At 41.8% G+C, this 23,227-nt stretch overlaps 2 protein-coding genes and 1 long non-coding RNA gene across 4 annotated transcripts in view; 2 read left to right on the forward strand and 1 right to left on the reverse strand.

Annotated features, from left to right (window-relative positions):
- Window positions 1–3,416: 3,416 nt before the first annotated feature.
- LOC110017416 (gastrula zinc finger protein XlCGF57.1-like) overlaps window positions 3,417–23,227 on the forward strand; it is a 151,379-nt gene continuing 131,568 nt past the window's right edge. Inside the window, exons 1-3 of one of the 2 annotated variants that reach the window (XM_023950484.1) lie at window positions 3,417–3,863; window positions 3,971–4,035; window positions 4,475–5,008. The gene's annotated coding sequence lies outside the window, so the exon portion shown is untranslated. The other variant, XM_023950486.1, reaches the window with a different exon arrangement.
- Window positions 3,538–4,467, reverse strand: LOC105356783. Its single transcript, XR_910864.3, has 2 exons — window positions 3,966–4,467; window positions 3,538–3,887 (listed from the first exon to the last, which is right to left on the reverse strand). It is a non-coding gene; the product is annotated as an uncharacterized LOC105356783 (long non-coding RNA).
- On the forward strand, window positions 15,869–17,435 carry arl4c (ADP ribosylation factor like GTPase 4C). The gene has a single exon (XM_004081610.4). The coding sequence runs from the start codon at window positions 16,281–16,283 to the stop codon at window positions 16,857–16,859; it is 579 nt and encodes a 192-aa protein (XP_004081658.1). The 5' UTR covers window positions 15,869–16,280; the 3' UTR covers window positions 16,860–17,435.

The following is a 23,227-nucleotide window of genomic DNA, read 5'->3' on the forward strand; positions in this document are numbered from 1 at the left end:
TATCTATCTATCTATCTATCTATCTATCTATCTATCTATCTATCTATCTATCTATCTATCTATCTATCTATGCATCACACGTACCTCATGATGCATCTTGACCAATCACCGTGTCCCTCTAACTGTAGTGTAACAACAGGGCAAACGATTAGCTACGTAGCACATAGCCTACTAGCCTTCGGCTGTAAAGTGACTGAGTATGTTAATAAAAGATAAGTCCTGAATATTATTATTCCTATTTGACCCTAAACTACAACATCCCATACCGCAGCCAGCTGCCCGAAAGCCGGCATCACAAGCAAAAGAGCTCTGCGGCGGAGCTAGGAGCTGTGTCCGGTAGGTGAAGCAGGAAGCTTGGGCATCCAAAATCTTATGATATTTTTCTGATTTACATCGAAACAATAAGGATCGATTATTCTTGTTTTTATTTTTACCCCTATTGAACGAATGTGGGTCACAGGGACATGGAAGTAGCGGTAGAAAGCGGCTCTTGCAGTAGGATGGACGGAGAGCGTTCCAGGATGTGAATGAACCCAGACATGAAAACGTGATTACAGATGCTTTTGTGCTTTTTAAAATAAATAAATCTATTTAATAAATCTAAATAAATGAAATGAGACACACACAGACAGAAATGTGAAAGTATCAGCTGTAAATCCAAATATTGTTCACATCCGTGTTTATGAAGTTAGGAGCTAAGTCCAGTAGGTGAAGCAGCAATCCATATTTATGAATGACTTATGACGTAAATAATTATTTTGTTTGCACAAATTAATTAATTTGTGGGAACAACATATTAACTTGTGGGAACAAGATATATTTTATTTTATCCATGTCATGACACGTGCTCCTTGGGTAATATCTCGAGAGATAACCATTTTATCCAGGAAAAACAGAAAAGAACGGGAAAAACTCGCTCGCGTTCCTTTCCAGCCAACTCCGAGGTCCAGTTCACAATTCAACTATCTCATGTATCCCTCCGCGGACGTTCTTCTGCACTTCAGTACCTACAGCGCCCTCTACAGGAAACCTTCCTCTCTAACAAGTTCTAGTAACCTGAGTTATACAAACATTTGTTTTTGTCTAATCAGGAGAAAATGTTAATATCCAGATTTATTCTAAATCTGTTTTTAGGGAAATATAAACAGAATCGATTTCACTTGTAGGTTTTGCACATCAATCATTAACTTTAAACTGAATATATCTGAGAGAGAAACACGTGAGTTCCTGTGATCTCACTGCAGCCAGAGTTTGTGTCTCTGCTGACAAAAGCAGAACAAGAGTTCGTTTGTTCTCAGCTAAGTGAAGGGAAAGGTGAGTGAGATGGAAACCTGGCAGGGAAGCCTAAGCTCTCCTCCGTACAAGGCGCCTCTCAGCTCCTTCCACAAACACTCCCCTCTGCCCTGTCTCTTCATAAATAACTCCAAGCACTAAACACTCTGTTATTAAAGTCTGAAAGAAGTGAAGAAGTGATACGAATGACATGGCAACATGTAACACCCATTCTTAAAAAGATGATAAATGGAGGCATGTCATCATCCACATACGCTGAAAAAGCATCAGATGATTTGACGCTGCTGGAATGATCTCACATTTTAATTTGAAACCTACAATCCAATTCCTTTTATTCTTTTGAAATGTATTTTTTGCTTGGAAACATATTATTCCAGAAACGCGTTGAACATTTTTTAGATAGTTGTGATTGTCAATAGCAAGTAACCCAGGATCAGAAAACACAAACTTTAACCTCAAAAGTATGAAGTCTTCCTGTCGAAAAGAGTGATTGAATACTTGAAAATACCAGAATAATCTCTTCTATTTCAGGAAAATTTGTTAGCATTCCTTTAAGCAAAGCCCTTCCAAAATATTCCTTATTCAGCAAATGGTAGCTGTGATAATTAATAAAAATACACACAAGCAACATACTGACAGAAAGTAAACCAACATAAAACAGATGGATTTTAATGGAGATTTTTCTATTTTATTTAATCTTTTCTTTGCGTTAATTTGAATTCTGTTTACTATTTACAAAAAAAGATAAGTTTATATTAGTAGAGGGGGGTCCCTGAGGTTCTGTGACATTATAGGTTAAATTAATTCAGGTGATGTAAACAATAAGGCTAGACTACTGAGAACCCACTTTAGGGGAAAAAAGAGAAAATATATTATGGAACTGTGCCCAACTCAAAGGTTTGTGCAGAGTTAAATGACTCATAAATCTTGCTGGCTTAGATGACCAGTCTCATTATTTTCTAATTTATCCATTGCTGGTGGTCATACAACAAAAGCAAACTGTTTTCAGTCTAGGTTACAGACAATGAAGTAAGCTAATGACATACCAAGCTAGCAGCTACTTCAATTTTCTTTTGATTAACTTTTGCAATTAGATGTTTTCAGAGATTTTTAAAGATTAGGAAAGATTTGAACTTTTTTCGAGTTCAGTAAAGTGACTATAAAGAATGTCTAAATGTATAAAACTTCAATTTTCCCTTAATTCATGCTTAGCTTTCAAACTTGCACACTATAATCCAGAGAGAATTCTCAAAATATCTTGAAGTAACAAGTTTCTCCAAGTGCTGTACAGTATTGTAGTTAGCACTCTCGCCTCCTAGAAAGAAAGGTGCTCGTTCAAATCCAAGCTGGATTGTTCTGTGTGGAGTTTCTATGTTCTCCTCAAGCATATGTAGGTTTTTGTCCGACCACTCAGTCTTAAAATATGCTTCATCAATTGGTGTTTCAAAACTGTCCATCAGTCTAAGTGTCTGTCTGTTTCTGTCTCTGTGTCGCCATGCAATGGACTGGAAAAGCTGTCTGCATTTGCTGAACAGTAACTGGGATAGGCACCAGCAACCCTAATGGTATTAGGCAGACTTGGAAGAGGGTTGGATAGAATTTGCCCCTGTTATTACTGGACAGGTTTAGGAGCCAGCAAGTTACTGGTTCACCCAGCATGTTTTTTCACAAAAGCATCTGCTGTATGAACCTGAGAACCAGTTAAAATTTAGCTTAAAAAAAGATTCTGTTTCTCTTGTATGTAGAAAAATCATGTTTTACACAGAAAAACAAACTTATAAAGCATAGTTTTAGTGTTTTATTTAGCAAAGTTTCAAGTCTCCACTTTGGTTTTTAGTTATCACGGTTTTGAATTGCCAGCTTTTGCTCAGAGGACCAAATGAGGCTCCATCAAATTGCATTTCCCCAAAGAACAAAGTACCCACAGGGATAAAAAACAAAAAGACTTGGAGGTTTTGGTTTACTATTCAAGCTGGAAGCATCACTAACTCCACACAATGGTTTGCTACATCAGGGCTTCTCCTCAACCTTTTATAGGTCTTAGGTTACAGAAACAGTCAGGACGACTTCTGACCAATCAATTCAATTTCTTATTTCAAAACTTATTTTTTTTTCTATTTTCCTTACATCCTGTGAAAACAATAGCCACGTTTGAGATAAAATGAGAAGCAAACTGTCATGATTCGAACATGAGTTCAAAAATGACCCAGATGCTGGAACCCGGAAAGAAGCTTGACACAACGGTAAGATTTCAGTGGTTTAATCAGAACCAGAACTTGACAGGACTTCCTTCCAGGAAGAGAGAGCGTGGCCTGGCTGGAGGAACCTTGAACTGGGATCTCCTTGAGGGGGAACAGCGGCGGGAGCGAGGCTGAACCAAGACGAGGCTAGGCGGCTGGCTGGAGGCTACTAGAGACGGCGTAGGCGAAGCTTGAACCAAGACGAGGCTAGGCGGCTGGCTGGAGGCTACTAGAGACGGCGTAGGCGAAGCTTGAACCAAGGCGAGGAGAGACGGCTGGCTGGAGGTTTCTTGAAGCGGCGTGACTGCAGCGTTGGAGAACTGCGACCAGGTGAGGATCCAGAAGGTTTACGTCCTGAGGCAGAGCGAGAAATATCATGAGCTTAAGACAACGAGACTTGAGACAAAAACGTGAGCTGACCAGACTATGCACCATAGGAGGAACAACGAACTGGCACCGGCTGATGATCCTGGAGGAGTTTATGAAGGCAGGTGTAGATGAGGTAAGTGGATCCAGCTGGTCGCGTCAAACACAGGAAGGAGGGGGGGAGGAGGGAGTAGCTGACAGGTCATGACACAAACAAAGGTTTGGGACAAGCCACAAGGGATGTTCATCTGATTTAATGTTCTCTTAACCTAAATGTGTATTCTGCTGGCATGTCTCATTTGTGTGCTACTGCAGATTCACTTTTAATGTTCACAATTGTTTTCTTTGCATAAATGACTTCAAAGAAAAGGCAGATGTTTAATCTAAAAGGAATGCGTCCCTTTCCATCTCTATTCCTTTAATTTACAATGAGCTCTTTGCACTGCAGGGTTGTTTACAGTGGGCACATCATAGATCATTACAATTATACACCATCTTCTGTGTGTGTGTGTGTGTGTGTGTGTGTGTGGGTGTGGGTGTGCGTGTGCGTGTGCGTGTGTGAGCGTCGCCCACAGCCTCTTCCTCCTCAACATCGGTCATGACGATCCTTTTCAAGAGTCTGTTAACATCCAGCAGGAACAAACAAAACAGTTGTCCTCCCTGAGCTTCTGGAGGAGACAGAAGCTCTACGCCAACAAACACGCTCCACTCCAAGCAAACACTGGTGCCATGGTAACGCCCAGAGCACAGTACGCAGGTCTCCATGGCAGCATCTGTGCATTTGTGTCCATGTTTGGAGGATGAAGAAAGAGAGATAGTGCTTAAGACCACTGACAGGTCTCACTTAGGCGCTGGAATCTGAAAATGCAGACAACAAAAAAACAAAGACACTATCTCCTGATGGAAAACAGCTTCAGGGCTCGCACCACCATCTTTTTCTTTCTTATTCTGATTTTTTATTTTTGCTGCAGTCAGATGACAAAGCAAGACAGAAATTTTGTTCAGGATGCTGAGAAAACAAAATAAAGAACGTATCACTGACGGATAGGATGTTAAGTCTGAAGCTGGAAATTGTAATGCTGAATGTCATCAGTGGTTATGCTCCACAGGTAAGATGTGAGCTAGAGAAATTCTGGAGGGAGATGGATAAAAACATTCTGGGTATCTCCAAAGGGAAAGGGGGGTGAGTGGATCAGACTTTAAAAATTCACTCTGATGAAAATTCCGTTTTTTAACTTGTTTTAGTGGTATTTTTTCTGATGATGTAGGACATTTATTTAGAAAATTAAGTTTAAAATTACATTTCTGAGTACCGGTATTTCTTTTTTCAAATCATTGTAAATCTACAAATGAAAAAATACCAAGTAGAAAGACTTGTAGAGGTGACGGGAAACCTACAATCAGGGGGCCACAAGCTCCATGCTCGGATTAATTCTGATGCGTTCACGAAATAGATCCGTGTACGTCTTTGTTTTCCTCGTCTGAGCTGGAATCTGGATCCAAACTGTACGGATGAATAGTTCTAATACTGCTCGCCATTTTTTTAGGTGTTAGGTTGGGGGTGTGAGGGGCTTTATGCTAGCGGGATAAATAAAGGGATGATGGGATATCAGAGCAGGCGTCTGTGTCAACTCAGAAGCAAATTTCTGACGAACTACTGCTACTCTGCAGAAACTATATCCTAGAAAACGACACAGACACTGTAAGTCTCATACAGCTGCTGGTGGCCATGCCACTTTCCTAATTCCTAATCATACCAGTTTATCTCAAACCGTTCAGTTCATTCATGCTCTTTTCTTCTGCCCTTCAGAGCTTACGCGGCTCATGTGTCATGCCAGAACATGGGTTCCTGACTCTTCTTCTTGCAGAAATTGTGCGGCTCACATTTTCAAGCTTAACCCAGTTCTTTGTCTCTTATTTCTGCAGAAATGCATGGGGCACTTTTCATACGTTAACAAAGTGTTTATGCATCACTGTACCCAATTCTGATCTCTAGTACATATGTCTTTATACCGTGGTCCGGGTGAAAACTCAATTCTGATTGGCGGCAGAGTTTCCATTAAAAGTGAAAATGGACATCTTAAGAAAAGATGTTCCAGTCAAACAGCCTAAATGTCCTATATTATTACGCTGGCCTTTACGCCAGTTGGTAACTGCAACAACAGAAACTTGGAAAATAGTTTAATACCTGTCTTTCTGTCTTGCTTACCTGCTAGCAATATTTTCCTCCACTGGTGGTTAAACCTGTAGCAGTTACCATGACAACACATCACAGCGTATTATAAAAAAGTTTAAAACTTAAAAAATAACACAACTGACGAACTAGTAATTAATTTAATAGTTATTTATTTTATTTAATAGTCATTTTTAAATGACTATTTAATAGTCATTTTTTTGTAAATGACCATGGTATAAGCGGGACAGAAATTAATACTTAGTGGAAACAACTGTCCTCCACTTTGCATTAGAATGACGTAGTCGGTCAGTTCTGTTTTGTTTTTTCCTTATCCGTGTCTTTTTCTGTGCCGGTTGGCTGTGGCTTCTCCTGAAAGGATCCGCCCCCCCTCCAGTGAATCTCCATGGACTGACACATAGCTGCCTGCGCTTTAGGTTTATTTGTTTGAGCTGTGGTTTGCTTCTGCCTTCAGTGCCGGAGTGTTGCAGTTGTAGTAGTTTAGTTCTTGGTTCTAAATCTTTTTTGCGCTATTTAGTCATTCTGCTTTTGAGTTCAGTTTTGTTTGTGGATTTTTCCCACCTAAGGTGGGACTTTTTGTTAATTAAAGAATTTTAGTTCCACACTCTAGCTTGCGTCAGCATCTGGGTCATCCTGATATACCGTGACACGGACTGTTCACACGGACTGTTCACACCACCACTAATTTCTGATAACGAACACTTCGTCTGGCATTTTCCTTTAGTTATTTACCATTGCAAAGGGAGTCAAAAAAGTAAACAAATCAGGCATTATTTAATGACTTAATAAATGAACTAAATTGAAAGTGTGCAGCATGTAAGCCAGTACTTGCTCAAGTGGATTGGTTAAGAATCTTCTTGAGTAAAGCTAGCCTTTGACAACGATATATTTGGCTTTTACTTTCCTAAAGCGTGAGTGATTGGTTTCATTACTTCAGCCTCTCAGCTTTTAATCCAAAGCTTAATATTTGTTTTTCTGATTTAACCTTTCACCCTTCAGTTCTATAATCTGTATTTCAAACAAGCCAAAAAAAAAGGATTTTCCCTTTTTATTAATGTACCCACTTTCCTTTAATGCTTTACCTGCTTCCAACTCCCTTGGCTTAAGATATGTTTAGAATGCAGCCTCAAAGTAGTTTTCCCTCATTTAGTAAAGCAGTGCCAAACCCTGTGAAAATCTTCCAATGTTCTAAAGCCATGGTCACAACTCCCCTTTGAGTGGATACAGGCTGTCTGCGGGTGAAAAAGGGGCAAATCAGGCAAACAGGAGATGTCCTCACATTGCCCTTCCCGAGAATTGGTTTCCTGGAGCAGGAGGCACTTCTTCCGTGGGGGACCTGGGTTCAAGCCTGGGGTTGAGGTGGGGAGGTCCTCAGATTTCTTGAGTGGTGAAGGGCTGCTTGTCTGGTGCTGGGGGGGCCTGTGGTGGGCGAGTACAGCCTTGTGGTGGGCCCCCTTGTGCAGCAACAGGAGCTGCTCTCTGACTGGGTAAGGGCTTGTGCTTTCGTGTCCCCCTGCTCTTTGGTGCCAGGGGCCCCTGTGGCGCTCCTGCCGACTCAATAAGCTGTGGTTGTATTGTGTACATGTTGACATGTTTGCATGTGAAGATTTTTGGAGCCAGCAGAGCTTCCAGCAACTCATTTTGTTGTTCTACCCCTCCTATTTTTTAAATATCCAACTTTTTTTGTACCATATCTCTCATCTCTAACATCCACCTCTCTCCCTCTCTCCTCTCTTTTCTGTTCGGTCCAACAAGAAACGCATTAACTTTACAAATGCTTCACGGTACTCTTACCAGTATACGACAACGGGACATTCCATTTTAATGGCAACCCTTAAGGTGGCCACTCAAGCCTCAAAGAAACTGAAAGGAAAATCTGCATTCCCATTAAGATGCGGCAGCTCCTGAATACAGCTCCCTACGGACCCGAACAACTCAAAAAACCCCATCCCCTATAAAGGTCCAAGTGACTGAGGCTTTAAATGTACACAGACCCTGCCGCTGCATCTTTGGTTTATTTTAAAGCCATTAAGGGAGAAAGAGAGCCAAAGAAGACCCCAGCAGCATTATTTGTTTTCCGTTTGGAGGTAGGAGGAACCCACTTTGGCTTTTTTACAGACTTTGATTTCCAAACTCATGTGTGTTGTCACTCTCTGGCTAACATGACTGCAGTCCCGCTCAGATCAGCATATTTGGAACCATAGTCTCAGTGTTTACAAAAAAAAAAAAGTATGCCACTGCACAGAGCAGTACAAAATGTAAACACTATGAGTCAGCATGAATCAGCACTGAGAAAGACAGGGTAACACGTATGGGAGCAGATACATCTGTAGCTTTACAAGGCAACTGCTAGATAACTGCCTGATAAGGATTTTTATTTGAAAGATAAAGGTACATGAAAACAATTCATATTCTTAATGTAGAAATACTAGACATGCACATGGCATAAGAAGAGAAGTCAATTGTTCTATCACCTTATCTTTATTCCTAAGAAACTTCTAAAGTCCAAATTTCCAATCTTGTCAGATTGTCACATGACCTGCCGGAAAAAATGTGCAATATGAACTTTTGTGATTTTTATCTCCAGACCAGACAGAGGAAGTCAGAAGAAGCTCAGCTGTCTGAGCTCGCAGACAAGGCGCACTTCATGGTCAGAATTCTCCAGGCTGCTCAGAGATCCCCTGAAGAAGCAGAGACACATGATTCTGCCTGACATTTCTAGTCTCAGGCAAAAAACTGCCACAATAAGTAAAGGTACTGTGTCTTTGAGTTTCAGAATGCTAACAACAAATGGACTGATAACAACAGAAGCATGGAAACCAGATCTTGGCTGGCAATTAAGCAAACAGGTTAAAACCCTTGTGCTATCTTAGATGACCCCACCCTTGCATTGACGTGTTCTCCCTACCATGACAAAGGTGGATAAAGGTGGAAAAATTTCATGTAATCCATGGACACCAGTGAAGATCACAAATCATTGAAGAAAAAAGGTTCAGAGCACTGTCTAGTGGGTCTAGATGACCCAACTCCCAATGTTAAAGTGCCTAGGATAGCACAAAGGTTACAAGTGGTGAAGCAGAGTTTTGCAGTCAGGGACATGAGTACTTCAGGGTCATCAGGAGCAATTTTTTTGTAACATCATAACACTTTTCTTTATCGACTCTGACTCAACATCTGACATTTTCTCACAGACACAATAGCACTTTCACGGGACAGTATTTGTTTTTCCTTTTGTTTTTTTTTTGTAGCAACACTTTAATGTTTTGAATCAATTGTAAAGAAACAACATTCATATTCTTGGAGGCTCACATGCTAATCCTCAGTGAGATGTAACTTGTGAAAAAAACTGAAATTTACAGAATTCCTCTCACCAACTGAGTTTGCTTTGCAAGAAATGAGATCTAGACATTAGATAAACACAGATCAGAAAAGTAAAACAATATGACTTATGTCAATAACTTGCAACTTTATGGAAGCCATTTAAGTTTAAGGTGTATTCTCTGACTTTTTAAGAATCCTTAGAACTTGTCAATGTTACAGATCTGTCCCATTGATCAGTTTTAAAAAATCTAGTTTTCTAAAACAAAAAAAAAAACATTTTTTGCACAGACATAAAATTAAACACCCAAATAAAACAAATCTAAATAAAAACTAAGATAATCAAAGCACATTTCAACATAGCTCTAATAAACATCCGTCAGCATTAAAAAAATCTTTTGCTCAGTAAACCAAAATAATCTGCAAAGCAGTTAGAAAAAAGTCCATAAAATTGTATTACAAAAATACAAACCTACAGCCTCACATCTCATGAAAACCTCTGAAACAACAATAAAAGAGGAGATAATTGGCCCAGAATATGAGATATTCTACAGCACGTTTCAAACTCAAGGCCCAAAGGGCCAAATGTGGCCTGGCATGTCATTTCATGTGGCCCGCGAGAGCAACAAAGCTTTTGATTTCTTAAAATAAAAAATAAAAATTGGTGTGTATTTATTCATAGGGGGAATTCGACTTGCAATATCGTATCGGGCAACTATACATTAGGACTTAAACACTGTTCATACAATCTAACCTGACAGAATCAAATTTAAAATGATTTATGCTAGAGTAACAAGCAAACGTGTTTTTATGCAACTGTGATTGTTACTTTAAAAAGTCATTATAAATAAATGAGTTATTTAACATTAAGGAATAGTTAACGTTTATTTTTCATTACATTTAGTTACATGTATAAGTTATATCTGACCCTTTGAGGACAACCACTATACTGATGTGGCCCTTGGTAAAAATGATTTAGAGTTTGTATATCAAGCCCGTAAAGGTGTAGGGGTGCTTATTACATCGATCGCGATCGACCAGCCGATCGTCAACGACATGAGGGTAGTTTGCAATCCTCACCGAGAAGTACGTGACTTGATTGACGTGCAGAACGGCGAATCGAACATCTTCTGATACATACTGTATGTCAAATACACTGAGCACAAATTCTGTCTGTCATCAGACAGTCGCTACTTGCCCTGCAGCACGTCAAGTTCCTGGCAGAAGACCACTCCGGCCCACTGGAGTGTTTATTGAGGCCCGGATCGCCCCGCGTGCCTCCGCAGTTCTCGCCCAATGGATCTGACCCCACGGAGGCAGCAGTGTTTTTGACAGCAAAGTGTCATTTTGATCTGTAAATATATGTTTTTGTAAGTTTGATTTCTTGAGGGGCTGCACGGTGGTGCAGTGGTTAGCTCTCTCAGCATGAATGCTCTGGTTTAAATCCCACCCGGGTTCTTTCTGTGTGGAGTTTGCGTGTTCTCCTCATCCAGCTTCCTCCCACAGTCCAAAGACATGCTTCATAGGTCAACTGGTGTCTCTAAATTGACCCTAGGTGTGGATGTGAGTGTGTGTCCCTGCAACAGACTGGTAACCTGTCCAGGGTGTACTCTGCCTTTGCTCAGTCTGTAAAAGGGATTAAGTGGGTTTAGAAGATGGATGGATGGATATTTTGCTGTGACTTAGTTTCTATATTTAAGTTATTATCCCGTCTTTTATGTGGTTTCCTTCTGCTTTCACACCTGCTTGGATTCCTTCATGCCCTCTTCTGCTGCTTTTTTGGATTTTACTGTCTTCTGGTTTTATACTTACCTGGTAAGTAGGCCTGAACGTCTCATGAAGGTCTCTCTTCTAGTTTTGCATTCCGGTGTTCGTTTGTAATTAAACATTTGCCCCAAAAGAGTTTGTGGTTATTTCTTATGTACTTCTTGAAACCTTTTATTTGGAAACATTTTTTAAACCCATAGATCATCTAGTTACGACAAAGTCCTTCTTCAAGCTGTTCAATAGCAAACTTGCTCCTGTTAAATGTTGTGTTGAACCATGAATCCAAAGCTAAACTAGAATTCCTTCACTTCTGATGGCGTGTCTGTTTGATCATGTTCCGCTTTTGTGCCTTGTGAGACTCTTTCTTTCAAGAGGCCTGCAGTTCAGGCCTACAGCGCCCTCCACTGGATCAATTGTGTCATTGTAAGGTTATGGTGAGGGCATGTAAGGCGTAATCTGCATAGTAAAGATACACAGATATCTTCTGTTCTCCTGTGTGATGACTTTCAAGAGGATCTAAAGAAAATGCTAAAAAAAAACAATATAGGTGGTTGCTTTTGGTAACGGAGACACCTGAGAGGATCATGACGGTTCTGTCCTTTTACTGAATCCTACCAAATAAAAGAAAAATGTAAAACTAGAGGCAACTTAAACACAGGAAGCCACACTCCCTTCTCTGTATGATGAAGTTTGATTTGGTCTCTTCGTTCATCTGCTTAGTGATTGCTCTGTAAGGATTTCTTGCATCTTCCCCCAACATCCTCAGCAACTGGTTCCATTGAGCTATCTGTGAATGAAACTAAGACAGCAAAGCTTGAGCTGCTTTGCAGACTGAAACATTAAAATAACACACAAGCGGACACACAACAATAGTTCAGAAGGACAGAAAAACATGAAAACAAAGCCATCCAAAGCACATTTCCTCAATCAGCAGAACATAAATCCTGACTTCTAGTGTCTAATATGAGGGAGTGATAACTTTGGATGTTTCAACAACCCACTCATGACCACAGAGACTCCCATGTTTACCACTCTTGTCAGGGGACCCCCATTTCTCTTTGGCGCCCTCCTCTCAGGCAACGGGGAGTGGCCCCTGCCTCTGTCTAAGCTGGATTCTCCGTTGGGCGGGCGGGTGGTTGTCTAAGGGGGCCCTGGTTCATACCTGGGGTCAGTGTGGGGGATGCTCAGGACTCCTGGGTGGCTGTGGTTTCTTGTCTGGGGCTGGGGGGCTCTCTGGCAGGTAGGGCCTTGAGCTAGACCCCTGGTGCGTCAGGAGGTTTGTTCTGTGGCTGGGCTGGAGCTTGCACTCTCTGCCCCCCTGCTCTCTGGTGCGGGGGCCCCCTGTGGCTCTGGTCTGGCTGGCTGACGTTGAGTTGCCCAGCAGGTGGATCATTTTGATCTGCTATCCTGCGCAGGTGTCTGGGGGGCCCTGGCCAACACTCCTGCTTCGGCGGGGGTCATAATGTGGAGGTGATCGGGCACTCTCCCTCTTTTTATATTCCATCATTCACCACAGTAGAACACAGACACTCACGTGAGCACAGGTCACCTTTTCACAAATTGAACATTTGTTTCAGCATATTATTATTTTGCATATGTACGTATGTGAGACCTGCTCTATGCCTGTATTATGTGCATTTTGATATGCATGTGTGTGATGGATTAATGATGAATAAGGATGAACGTCTAGCAACTTGTCACTTATTTTTGTGGTTCTACCCCCTCCTATTTTTTTAATCATCCTCCAACTTCTTCAACCCCTTTTTTTCCTTTTGTGTACCCTTGCTCCCTGGCTCTAATGTCCCACAAGATCGCTTTTTTTCAGTCCAAAAAGAAATGTATACAAATATAATATAAATAAAGTTTAGCCTAAAATACAAAAGGGGTTTATACAAATATATACCTCGTGTCTGAGAAGATTCATATCCACCTATTGTAACAGTAAAATCTGTCCAACACAAGAGGTCTTCAGCTCTTAACTGTTTTGCCCAGCTGTTAGACAGGACAAGTTGAAAATAACATGTCCGAGCACACACTTCAAGAGGGAAAAAAACTCTGGCAAACTCTACTTTTAGTCAGGTGGCACACTCCATCTTGGAAATATTTTCTGCAAGAAATACAATAATTTACTGTTGACTGAAAAGTTTTCACAAAACTTATGACTGTTGAACATTTAGGATTTCTTGAATAGAAAAATAAAAAATAAACAGTTTGCATAGAATCTGAACTAACTGTATGAGTTGAGAATAAAAAGGACTGCGCTTGGAAGAATCACAGTGGAAGACTGAGGGACTAGGGAATCAAAGTCTGTTTCATTCCTGGCACAGTACTGCGTCATTTAATTAAAAAAAACAACCAGTTGCTAAAAGCTCATTCAAGAACCTGCATTAAGCGCATTCTACATAACAGTAGGTTCTTCTGCAGGGGATCAGGGTCAGTTGACTCTGCCATGACACCAATGCATATTTATTCATTCATCTTCTTAACCGTTTCTTCCCTTTCGGGGTCACGGGGGAGCCTATCCCGGCCACTTGGGCGTAGGCAAGGGATGCCCTGGACTGGTCGCCAGTCTGTCGCAGGGTGGAATATCCTCAATCACACATCCATTCACTCTCACACTCACACCTATGGACAATTTTAGAGATGCCAATCAACCTATGTAGCATGTTTTTGGACGGTCGGAGGAAGCCGGAGATCCCGGAGAAAACCCACGCATGCACGGGGAGAACATGCAAACGCCACACAGAAAGGTCCCCCGTTGATGTTGTGTTTTTTAATGCATATTTAATAAATCTGTATATTGTCTTGGTCAAAAAGAGTTTTGTTGTTTTACCTGTTTGGAAAAAAGCAGCACACTGTATAGTTTTTCTATATGTTGGTACACTTGTCAACACACCAACATGCCTCCGATAGCTCTGCTGCTGCTTCGGCTATCTCTTTGAGTTCATGTCCTGCGGTCTTCTCCTCCTTGAACCTGGGATCCATTACCCGCTCATCTCCAAGTGGGAAGACGAAGAGGTCAAAGGAGGAGAAGACAGCAGAATACGTCCCCCTCTCGGCTGACCTTGCCGACCCACTTCTCCTCTCTGTCTCCTTTTTCCTCTTAAAACAAATGTCCCTCAGGCCACCTTTTTATACACGTATTCTTTGAATAAACGCCAGCGGCAAGTTAGCTTTTGCAGGCTTCCTTATGTTTGGATAGAACTGTACAAACAGCTAAAATCAGGTGAAAGGTTTTACCACTGACCAGACTGTTGGATATCCTCTATTATTAGTTTCCAAGCAAAGTCCTTTTTATTCTTGTTTCCAGACTAAAATGAACAAACATCATAAAGCTTGTGGTGAGCAAACACAGCAACAATGAGCTTCTCTCCCATGTTGGACTCCACCCACTGATCACAACAACTCATCACTACTGAAGCTGAGCATTTGATAGGTTGACACAATGTCAATATTTGCCAAAGTTCAAATTTGCATAACTTTGGAAGATTTTAGCCACGCTGGCCACTTAAATTACACCGCAGGTCATTCAACTGTGTGTTTACCTTAGAGGTAACCCTTGTGCTATCCTAGGCACTTTAACATCGGGAGTTGGGTCATCTAGACCCACTAGACAGTGCGCTGAACATTTTTTCTTCAATGATTTGTGATCTTCACTGGTGTCCATGGATTACATGAAATCTTTCCACCTTTATCCACCTTTGTCATGATAGGTATAACACGTCAAAGTAAGGGTGGGGTCATCTAAGATAGCACAAGCTATTAATGATTAAGAGTAACAATTGATATTTTTTACAAGTGTAAATGTATGGGTATGTATATGTATTTTTCAATCAAAGTTAAGACTAATTTTCTTAAGTTTGATATATGGACGTATATTTCTGCTGTTTGTTTACTTTACTTTTATTTTTGGTTTTATTGTTTGAAATAAACAATTTCCAAATCCAAATCCAACACTATGTCCTAACAATGGAACCGGTTCCTTGTCCATCCATGCAAAATGTGTTCGCTGTAAGGGCAGTATTATTGTGAATATTCCTTTTCATTTATTATTTTTTTCTCATTAATCTTCTGATCCATTTAATCCCTTTTGGGGTCACGAGGCTGCTGGAGCCTATCAAGGCCACTTGCGGGCAGGGGACACCCTGCCATCTTGCTGTGAGGCAAGAGCGCTAACCACTGTGCCACCGTGCATATACCTTATTTAGCCCTTTTGCTATCCTAGGCACTTTGACATTGGGAGTTGGGTCATCTAGACCCACTAGACAGTGTGCTGAACCTTTTTTCTTCAATGATTTGTGATCTTCACTGGTGTCCATGGATTACATGAAATCTTTCCACCTTTATCCACCTTTGTCATGGTAGGGAGAACAAGTCAATGTAAAATAGTAGATTTAAACAAAAAAAGTTTCCAGCTCCTCCTCAGTCTTCAGAACTATTTTACACCACAGGGTGTCGCTGTTGTCCAGGTTAATGTCCCTGAATCTTCCTTGTTTGAACAAAGTACCAAATTTAACTATTGAGCCTTTTTATCAGTAAGTTACGAAAATAAAACCAAATATTAACTGTACTTTTAACTATCATAGATTTTGACGTTTCTATTTCCGCGTTACTATGGGAACCGGATCGGTGCGGCCTCATTGGCTCAGTTGAGAAAGGGGCGGGGCTCAGCAGCGGTTCCTGGTCTGCAGACGTGTTTGTCATCGGCAGAGCACAGCGGCTGCAGACACAGACAGCAGCAGGTGAGACGGAGGCTGCAGGACGGAGCCGCAGAAGGACGGGATGGATGTCCGCCTGCGGGAAGGTGACGCAGCACAGCGGCGTTAGTGCAGGGATTCTGCGCTGCTTCCACAGACAGACAACCATTCTGTGTTCCGGGAGCTGCGGAGCTCCCCTGTCGCCAAATGGACGCGAGTGCGTGAGGGGAATACTAATGAACGGCACGCTGCGTCCTGGCGAGGCGCGCCGCTGACGGTCACAGCAGAGCCGATCAATCATCCGGAGCGCGCCGGGGTCCGCGCGCGGCTCCTGGGGGATTTTTACGCATCCGAGCCTGGAATTAATGAAACAATCGTGAGGCTGTTTTTTTTCTCCCTGCCAAAATGGGCAACAGTTTCTCCAACATCTCTGCCTTCCAGTCGCTTCACATCGTCATGCTGGGTTTGGACTCCGCCGGGAAAACCACGGTTCTCTACAGACTCAAATTCAACGAGTTTGTCAACACGGTACCCACGATCGGCTTCAACACCGAGAAGATCAAGCTGAGCAACGGCACCGCCAAAGGCATCAGCTGTCACTTCTGGGATGTTGGCGGCCAGGAGAAGCTGAGGCCGCTGTGGAAGTCCTACAGCCGCTGCACGGACGGGATAATCTACGTGGTGGACTCGGTGGACGTGGACAGGCTGGAGGAGGCCAAGACGGAGCTGCATAAGGTCACCAAGTTCGCGGAGAACCAGGGCACGCCGCTGCTGGTCATCGCCAACAAGCAGGACCTGCCCAAGTCTCTGCCGGTGGCGGACATCGAGAAGCAGCTGGCCCTGCACGAGCTGACGCCCTCCACCACCTACCACGTCCAGCCCGCCTGCGCCATCATCGGAGAGGGGCTCCACGAGGGCATGGACAAGCTGTACGAGATGATCGTGAAGAGGAGGAAGTCCCTGAAGCAGAAGAAGAAGCGGTAGCAGGCGCTGAGCTGGACTGAAGCGGCCTTTCTCAAACGGGTTTACTTTGCAGTGATCTTCCTCTTCCATCCTCTGGATTGAAGCTCCTGAAGCTGTGAAGCCCTGCTGCAGGAGGGGCTGCAGGACTGAAGAAAACACCAAAAAAAATATTAACACATTGGAGAAGCCTTCAGAGCCACTGAGGCTGATAAACGGGCTGGCCCGCTTTATCTGGATCCTGAAGAAGCTGCGGCTCACTTTGCTCTTCTTTTCAAGACTGTTAGTTTTGGTTTGCATCCACAGGAGGTCTTTGTGGAATCACAAGTTTGATTTTGCACGTAGCTTGGGCCCCCAGCCCCCTGCTCTCCAAACAGACACGTGTAGTATGAGCTGGGTGTCATTCAGACTTTTTGGAGCAATGAAGTAGCCTTCCCTCTGCATGGTGGACAGGGGACCACGTCCACTACTTTGCACTTTTCAGTTGCTTACAGACAGCAGAAACAACATTGTATTAATTAAAGGAGCAGATCCAGGTTGTTTGTGTACCAAGCCAAAACTGAAGTATTTTTTGAATATTAAAAGATTCTAAACCCACTATTCAAGTGACTGGCTCTTATTGAGACGTGAAGTGATGATGATGATGCATCAGGAACGGAAGATAACACATTAAAACTGTTGACTAAATGGTTAATTTAGTGATTTGCCTATGTGGAAGCAGTCAGGGTGATGGTCGAAGGTCACGGGTTCTCATGTGGGAAAGGCCTAGGCACACATCTGTTTCATCGTTTCCACAGGAGCGGAAAGTTCAAAGCGGAGCTGGAACCCATTTGTCAAATTTATGGATCTGCATTGCGGCTGCTGAGTTAACAGCAGCAGTTGGGGCTCTAACAGTTTCCCTCCTGAGTCCTTAAAAACTCTCATCTGCCACTTTAACCGGTGCTGGCCAGGTGCTGAAGCTTCAATGTTTGGATAGATGAGCTGATTTCAGAGAGCTGTCAGATATTCTAAAGTCGCTGTTCTGCATTCCTTTACAACACCTGTTCCTGAAAAAAATCAGCGGAAACAGGGATGTAGGTTTAAAGTGTTGAGAAAAAGAAATAAAGAAACTGCTGCAGGTTTGTTTTTTAAACTAAGATTCACCAGTTGATGGAAGAGTTTATCATTTCTTCAAACTTCTTTCCCTTTTGGATGATCTGACCGGTGGAGCATCCATGGAGCTTTAAATAGAGCTTTTTTTGTTTTTTTAAATCTCACCTGAGTCAAAATGCAGGTTTTTTTTAAATTTCGTTGTGATTCTTCTAAAGTTCATCAGCTTCTCCAGATCGTGCTCTGGTGTTTATACCTCACAAGAGCAGAGAGACCCCACACGGTTCATGAAAACTTAACACCAGAGATGTTTTCAAGGTTTTAAAGGCTTGTATGTACTTTTAACAAAAAATAACCTTTCTTTTTTGTAGTTAGCTTTGGTTAAAAAATCAAGCAATCCAAAGGGCTTTAATTTAAACATGACAAAGAGGCCCAATCAGCTTTAAAATACTGCTTTTCTTTCAGTTCTATTATGTTTCTTTTTAAAATGACATGTATTCATTTTTTAAATGTGAATTAAAAAGAATTGCAATCATAACAAATCACAACCACCAAAAAAAGAACTAAAGAAATGAGAGTAAGCAGTTTTAACCCTGTCATGCCCTTTGTCACTCGCTTGTTATGTATCACTAAATACCCATTCCTATGAAAATTGTGATTTTTTTTTTGGTAACATTTGTGGCATTTTTCTGATGATGGAGGACGTAGAAGACAGAAAATCAAGATTGAAATTGCATTTCTGAGTATTCCTTTATTCAAATCATTGTGAATCCGCAGTAGAAGAAAATAATGCAGTATAAGAAATAAGCTTTTTTTGGTGTAGAAAAAATGCTGTTCAGGCCAAAAGCTTCCTGCTCCGCTCCATTCTGATGACAGGACAAGGACGAATGGATGTAGACAAATGGATCCATGTACGTCTTTATTTTCCTCTTCTAAGCTGAAATCTGGATCAAAACTGTACGGCTGGATAGCTCCAGTATTGCTTGTCGTTTTTGTTGCACCGTTAATGTTAAGTTGAGGGTGTGGGGAATTGGAGGATAGCAGGACAGGACGTAAACAGAGAGCTCGGTTATGGTTGACAGGACAGGGGGTTGTTCCTTTTTTTAATGAACTACTGACGCTCTAGAGAAACTATGTCCTAGAAAATGACAATTTTTTTATTTAGCATAAAAGACCACTAGGAACATTTTTACAGTATATCCAAAGATGATCGGAGTGGAACTTTATATATGTAATTTAGCATCACCTTGAACAGAAAAAAACCTTAAAGACATTTTTTTTGTTTAGTTGGAAATAAAGTCAGGTACGATGTAGTACTAGGGCCATTATAAAAATAAAAAAACAAATACATTTACAAGAAAAAAGTTGTAATTTTATGACAATATACCTGTAAATAAATGTATGAGAAAAAAGTGGTAATTTTGAAAGAGTAAAGTCCTAAAATTCTCAGAATAAAGTTGTAATTTTACAAGGAAAAGCCATGCTTTTTCAAAAACATACGCTAGTTGGTGGTGTAAGCCTTTATCCACATTACGTGCCAACTAAAGCCATTTAGTGCCAAAGTAACTGCTTATAATCCTCTGAAACATGATGTTGGTTTCTTTTTCACATATTGTTTATATTTTCTTAGTAAACAGCTTATTCTCTCAAAGTGTCTTTTTTTAATTGTTTTTTTTTTCCTAACTTGTCCTGTCCAACAGGAAGCAGATCAGAGCTGAAAGTTTCTTGTGTTGGACATATTTTACAGTTACAATAGGGGTTTATGGATCTTCAGGCAAACAGAGTGCATATTTGTGATAAACCCCTTTTGTGTTTGAGGCTAAGCTTTATTTCTAATGATTAGATTAATATGCATTCCTTGTTGACCGGATGGAAGAAAAAAAAGGAGAGAGAGAGTGTGGGGCGGCCATGGTGCAGCGGTAGGGCGGTCGACCCATGATCGTATGATTGCAGGTTCGATTCCCGCCTTGTATGCCCATGAGTCGAAATGTCCTTGGGCAAGACACTGAACCCCACAGAACAGAGAGCATGCAGAGTCAGAGCCCCCGCCAGTGCAGTCCCACCCCAAGGCGCTCCGGTCCCATATCCAATGCCCCTACCACTCGAGACTTACGCCATCACCCATACGAGAGGCACGCCCCCGCCCGGGAGTCCTGAGGCCCCAGTCAACCCCACCCCCAGAACCAGGCCGGGACAATGCATTGTCAGTCCGCAATGCACACCTGTGTAACCTGCCAGCCCCACCAAGGACAAACACCACCTGACTGGGAAGGCAGACACCGGCGACCAGCAGAGGCCCCAGACAGGGCCAGGGGATGGTGAGCCAGAGGACCAGGCTCTAGCTGCTGTGAACAATGATGCAAAAATTGGGGTGACCTGGTGTGCCCAGAAAAGGGGCCCGTACCGGCTTCTCTGGGAATACGGTCCACCCAGCTCAGGTGTTGTGGACTTCCTCACCGCATGGAAAAGAGGTGCATGGTCAGGGGCACAGAAACCCCTGGGATGCCACAAATTCAGAGATGCAATTAAAATTTGACAGACCAGGGCCATGTAGACCCTTCCATTCTTCAAGCCATTGGAGAATGGATGCAGGGCTCTACATCAGAGTGTTTGTATATGCTGGTGTTGAGTCTGTAGTGTGAGCAATTAAAATTGGTGGTTGCTTCCACCAATGATCCCCGTGTGTCTAAAGTGAAAACAGCCTGATGGGGGGGGGGGTATGTTTATTTTTATTTATTTATTTCTTCTCATATTTGTGTTTATGAAATTATAACTTTATTATTGTAACATATTTAAATTTTTTTTACTCAGAATTCTTTGAGTTTCTGTAAATTTACAACTTTTCTTATAATTTTACAACTTTATTCTGATATATTTATTAACGTGTTTAATTGTACGGTGATCTTATACTCTTTTGTAGTCAGGCATAAAGGGATTAAAATTTTAACCCTATAGAACCCAATCGGTCAAATTTGGCCACAGCTTTTTTTCTTTCATTTTATTTGTATTTTTTCTTATTCTTTGGTCGCAGTTAACTGCCGACACCCCCAACCACTTAACAAACAAAATCAAGAAGAAAATTTATCTTGGGTTCTCCAGGGTTACATGTATAGCTTCTTTCAAAGTGATCCCAATGTCCAACTGTAGCTCTTTGTTATAAAACTGTTGCACAATCTGACCGCTGCACTCACGTCAGTTGACCTAAATTAAAATTACTCAAGTATTTTCTTAAAATAAATTATCATTAAAATCTCTGTCTCTATGGAACTGACTCTGGGTTCAGAAAAGAGAATCTAAAAATACCAAGTTGAACCGACTGGTTTTAGTTCTGAAAGGCCTGTGCAGAGCTTATGGTTCTGAAGCACCTCTGTGTTTTGGAATAAATGAGGAAAAAAAAATCTACAATCATTTAAACTCAAAACAACCAAGCAGACTTTTAAGCTTTTGCGTGTCAAAATGCATAATCTATAAACAAACACCACCTTTTTTCAGCTGGTTTTGATAAAGGTATTAAGAGGAATGTAAACATCTGATTTAATCAGTGCTGAGGTGTTTAGAACCCCCATGTCCTCTCACGTCAACAAAATAAGCTTTTTCTGCTTTTTCCTACAACAAACAGGACGTGAGACCTTTAACTTGTAGTGAATCGAATCGGATTGAATTGTATTTTAATTTAAAACATATAGCCATCAAAATGCTATTTACAGGACCGCTGACATTCATCAGCCTGAAAGGAACCAAGAAACCAAACCAAAACCAAAAAAAAAAAAAAAGAGTTGATGATAAATGGTAAATACTTGTATAGCACCTTTCTTCCTACAAGGACAAAGCGCTTTACAGTCACAGACCCATTCACCCAGTCACACACACATTCACTCACACATTCACACACTGATGGCAGCTCCGCTGCCAAACACAGGCGCCTGCCTACCACCAGAGGCAAGGTGGGGTTCAGTGTCTTGCCCAAGGACACTTCGACTCATGGGCGTGCAAGGCGGGAATCGAACCTGCAATCTTATGATCATGGGTCGACCGCCCTACCGCTGCACCACGGCCGCCCTACAAAACCCTCCTTATCAGGAATGAATCTCAGACTAAACCATTCAGTCATCCAGGAGGTCGGTGAAGAACATTACTCCACTGAGGTGGGATCACCTCAAGGTCATGAAGGGTAGCAGCTGGATGACCTTTAAAACAGGCAGAACCGTAAATTAATGAGTGTAAATCTAAAGCAACAGATACACTGCACATGTGACGCATGTTCAAGAACATGACCATGGTGTTCACACAGGACAAGCAGGGAGGGGCTTCTTCTTTTCCTACTGTTTACCAGCGCATGTCCGCCACCTCCATTTGTAAGAGACTTGGTGCAAAATGTTGAAGCCATGAAAATCTGGTGAATCTTGGTCCAGGCTTTTTCTTTCACAGCTCTATTCTGACATATGAAAGACTTGGTGTCATAGAATTTCAGCCAGACACAAACCACAATTTTTAATTTCTCCTAAGTGTTTAAAAGGTTTTCATTTCCATTAATTAAAAGGCACACCATTCATTCATCACTACCAAATCCAAGACTCTGATTGGTCAAAATTCGACCTGGTTTAACTTGCAACAACCGTTCAATGGCCATGGATTTTGTACGAAGAGCTCGAAAACAATAGTAAAAACTTGCGTAGTGATGCACGAACATGAAAGTTTTAAACGTGGAAGTCTGTAAAAACACTAACGTGCGTTTACATAGACTTTTATTAGAAGTGGCTGCTTGAATGCGTGTCGTAGAGGGCAGTGTGAACGTAGATGAAGAGTCCATTTCTGAATACCCAAAAAACACAAAGCTAGCGTTGGTGAGTTAATGTCTGGACTTCAATAAGATTGAAATCCTTTCTATTAGAGACATGTCTTCCTGTTAAACTTCCTATGTGGCCAAATGTACAAATTAATCATAGTGGGTCTGCCGGGAGCTGGTTTAGCTCGTGCTGGTTTGCGGCACCTTCCGTCCATGAAACCAGCGTTCAAATCCCGGCTGCTCCCTAGTCCCTTTCTCTGCTTCTGTGCCAGTCCCAAGCCCGGCTGAATTGAGAGGGATGCGTCAGGAAGGGGCATCCGGCGTAAAACATTGCCAAGTTACCCATGCGACTCTTCCTCAAAAAGAGAGGTTTTTTTTCGCTGTGGTGACCCCTGATGGGAAAAGCCAAAAGAGAAAGAAGAAGATTCATAGTGGATCTGCATTCTGTCACAGCCAGCAGTTATCACAATGCCTAATGCCAGAGTTAAAAGAACTAGTTATCAGGTTTGAGGGGGTA

The sequence above is a fragment of the Oryzias latipes genome, chromosome 21 (assembly GCF_002234675.1).
Source record: "Oryzias latipes chromosome 21, ASM223467v1".
Classification (NCBI taxonomy): Eukaryota; Metazoa; Chordata; class Actinopteri; order Beloniformes; family Adrianichthyidae; genus Oryzias; species Oryzias latipes.

What these genes read in the sequence shown, in the direction of transcription:
- arl4c (XM_004081610.4), top strand. Translation starts at nt 16,281, where the DNA reads ATGGGCAACAGTTTCTCCAACATCTCTGCCTTCCAGTCGCTTCACATC.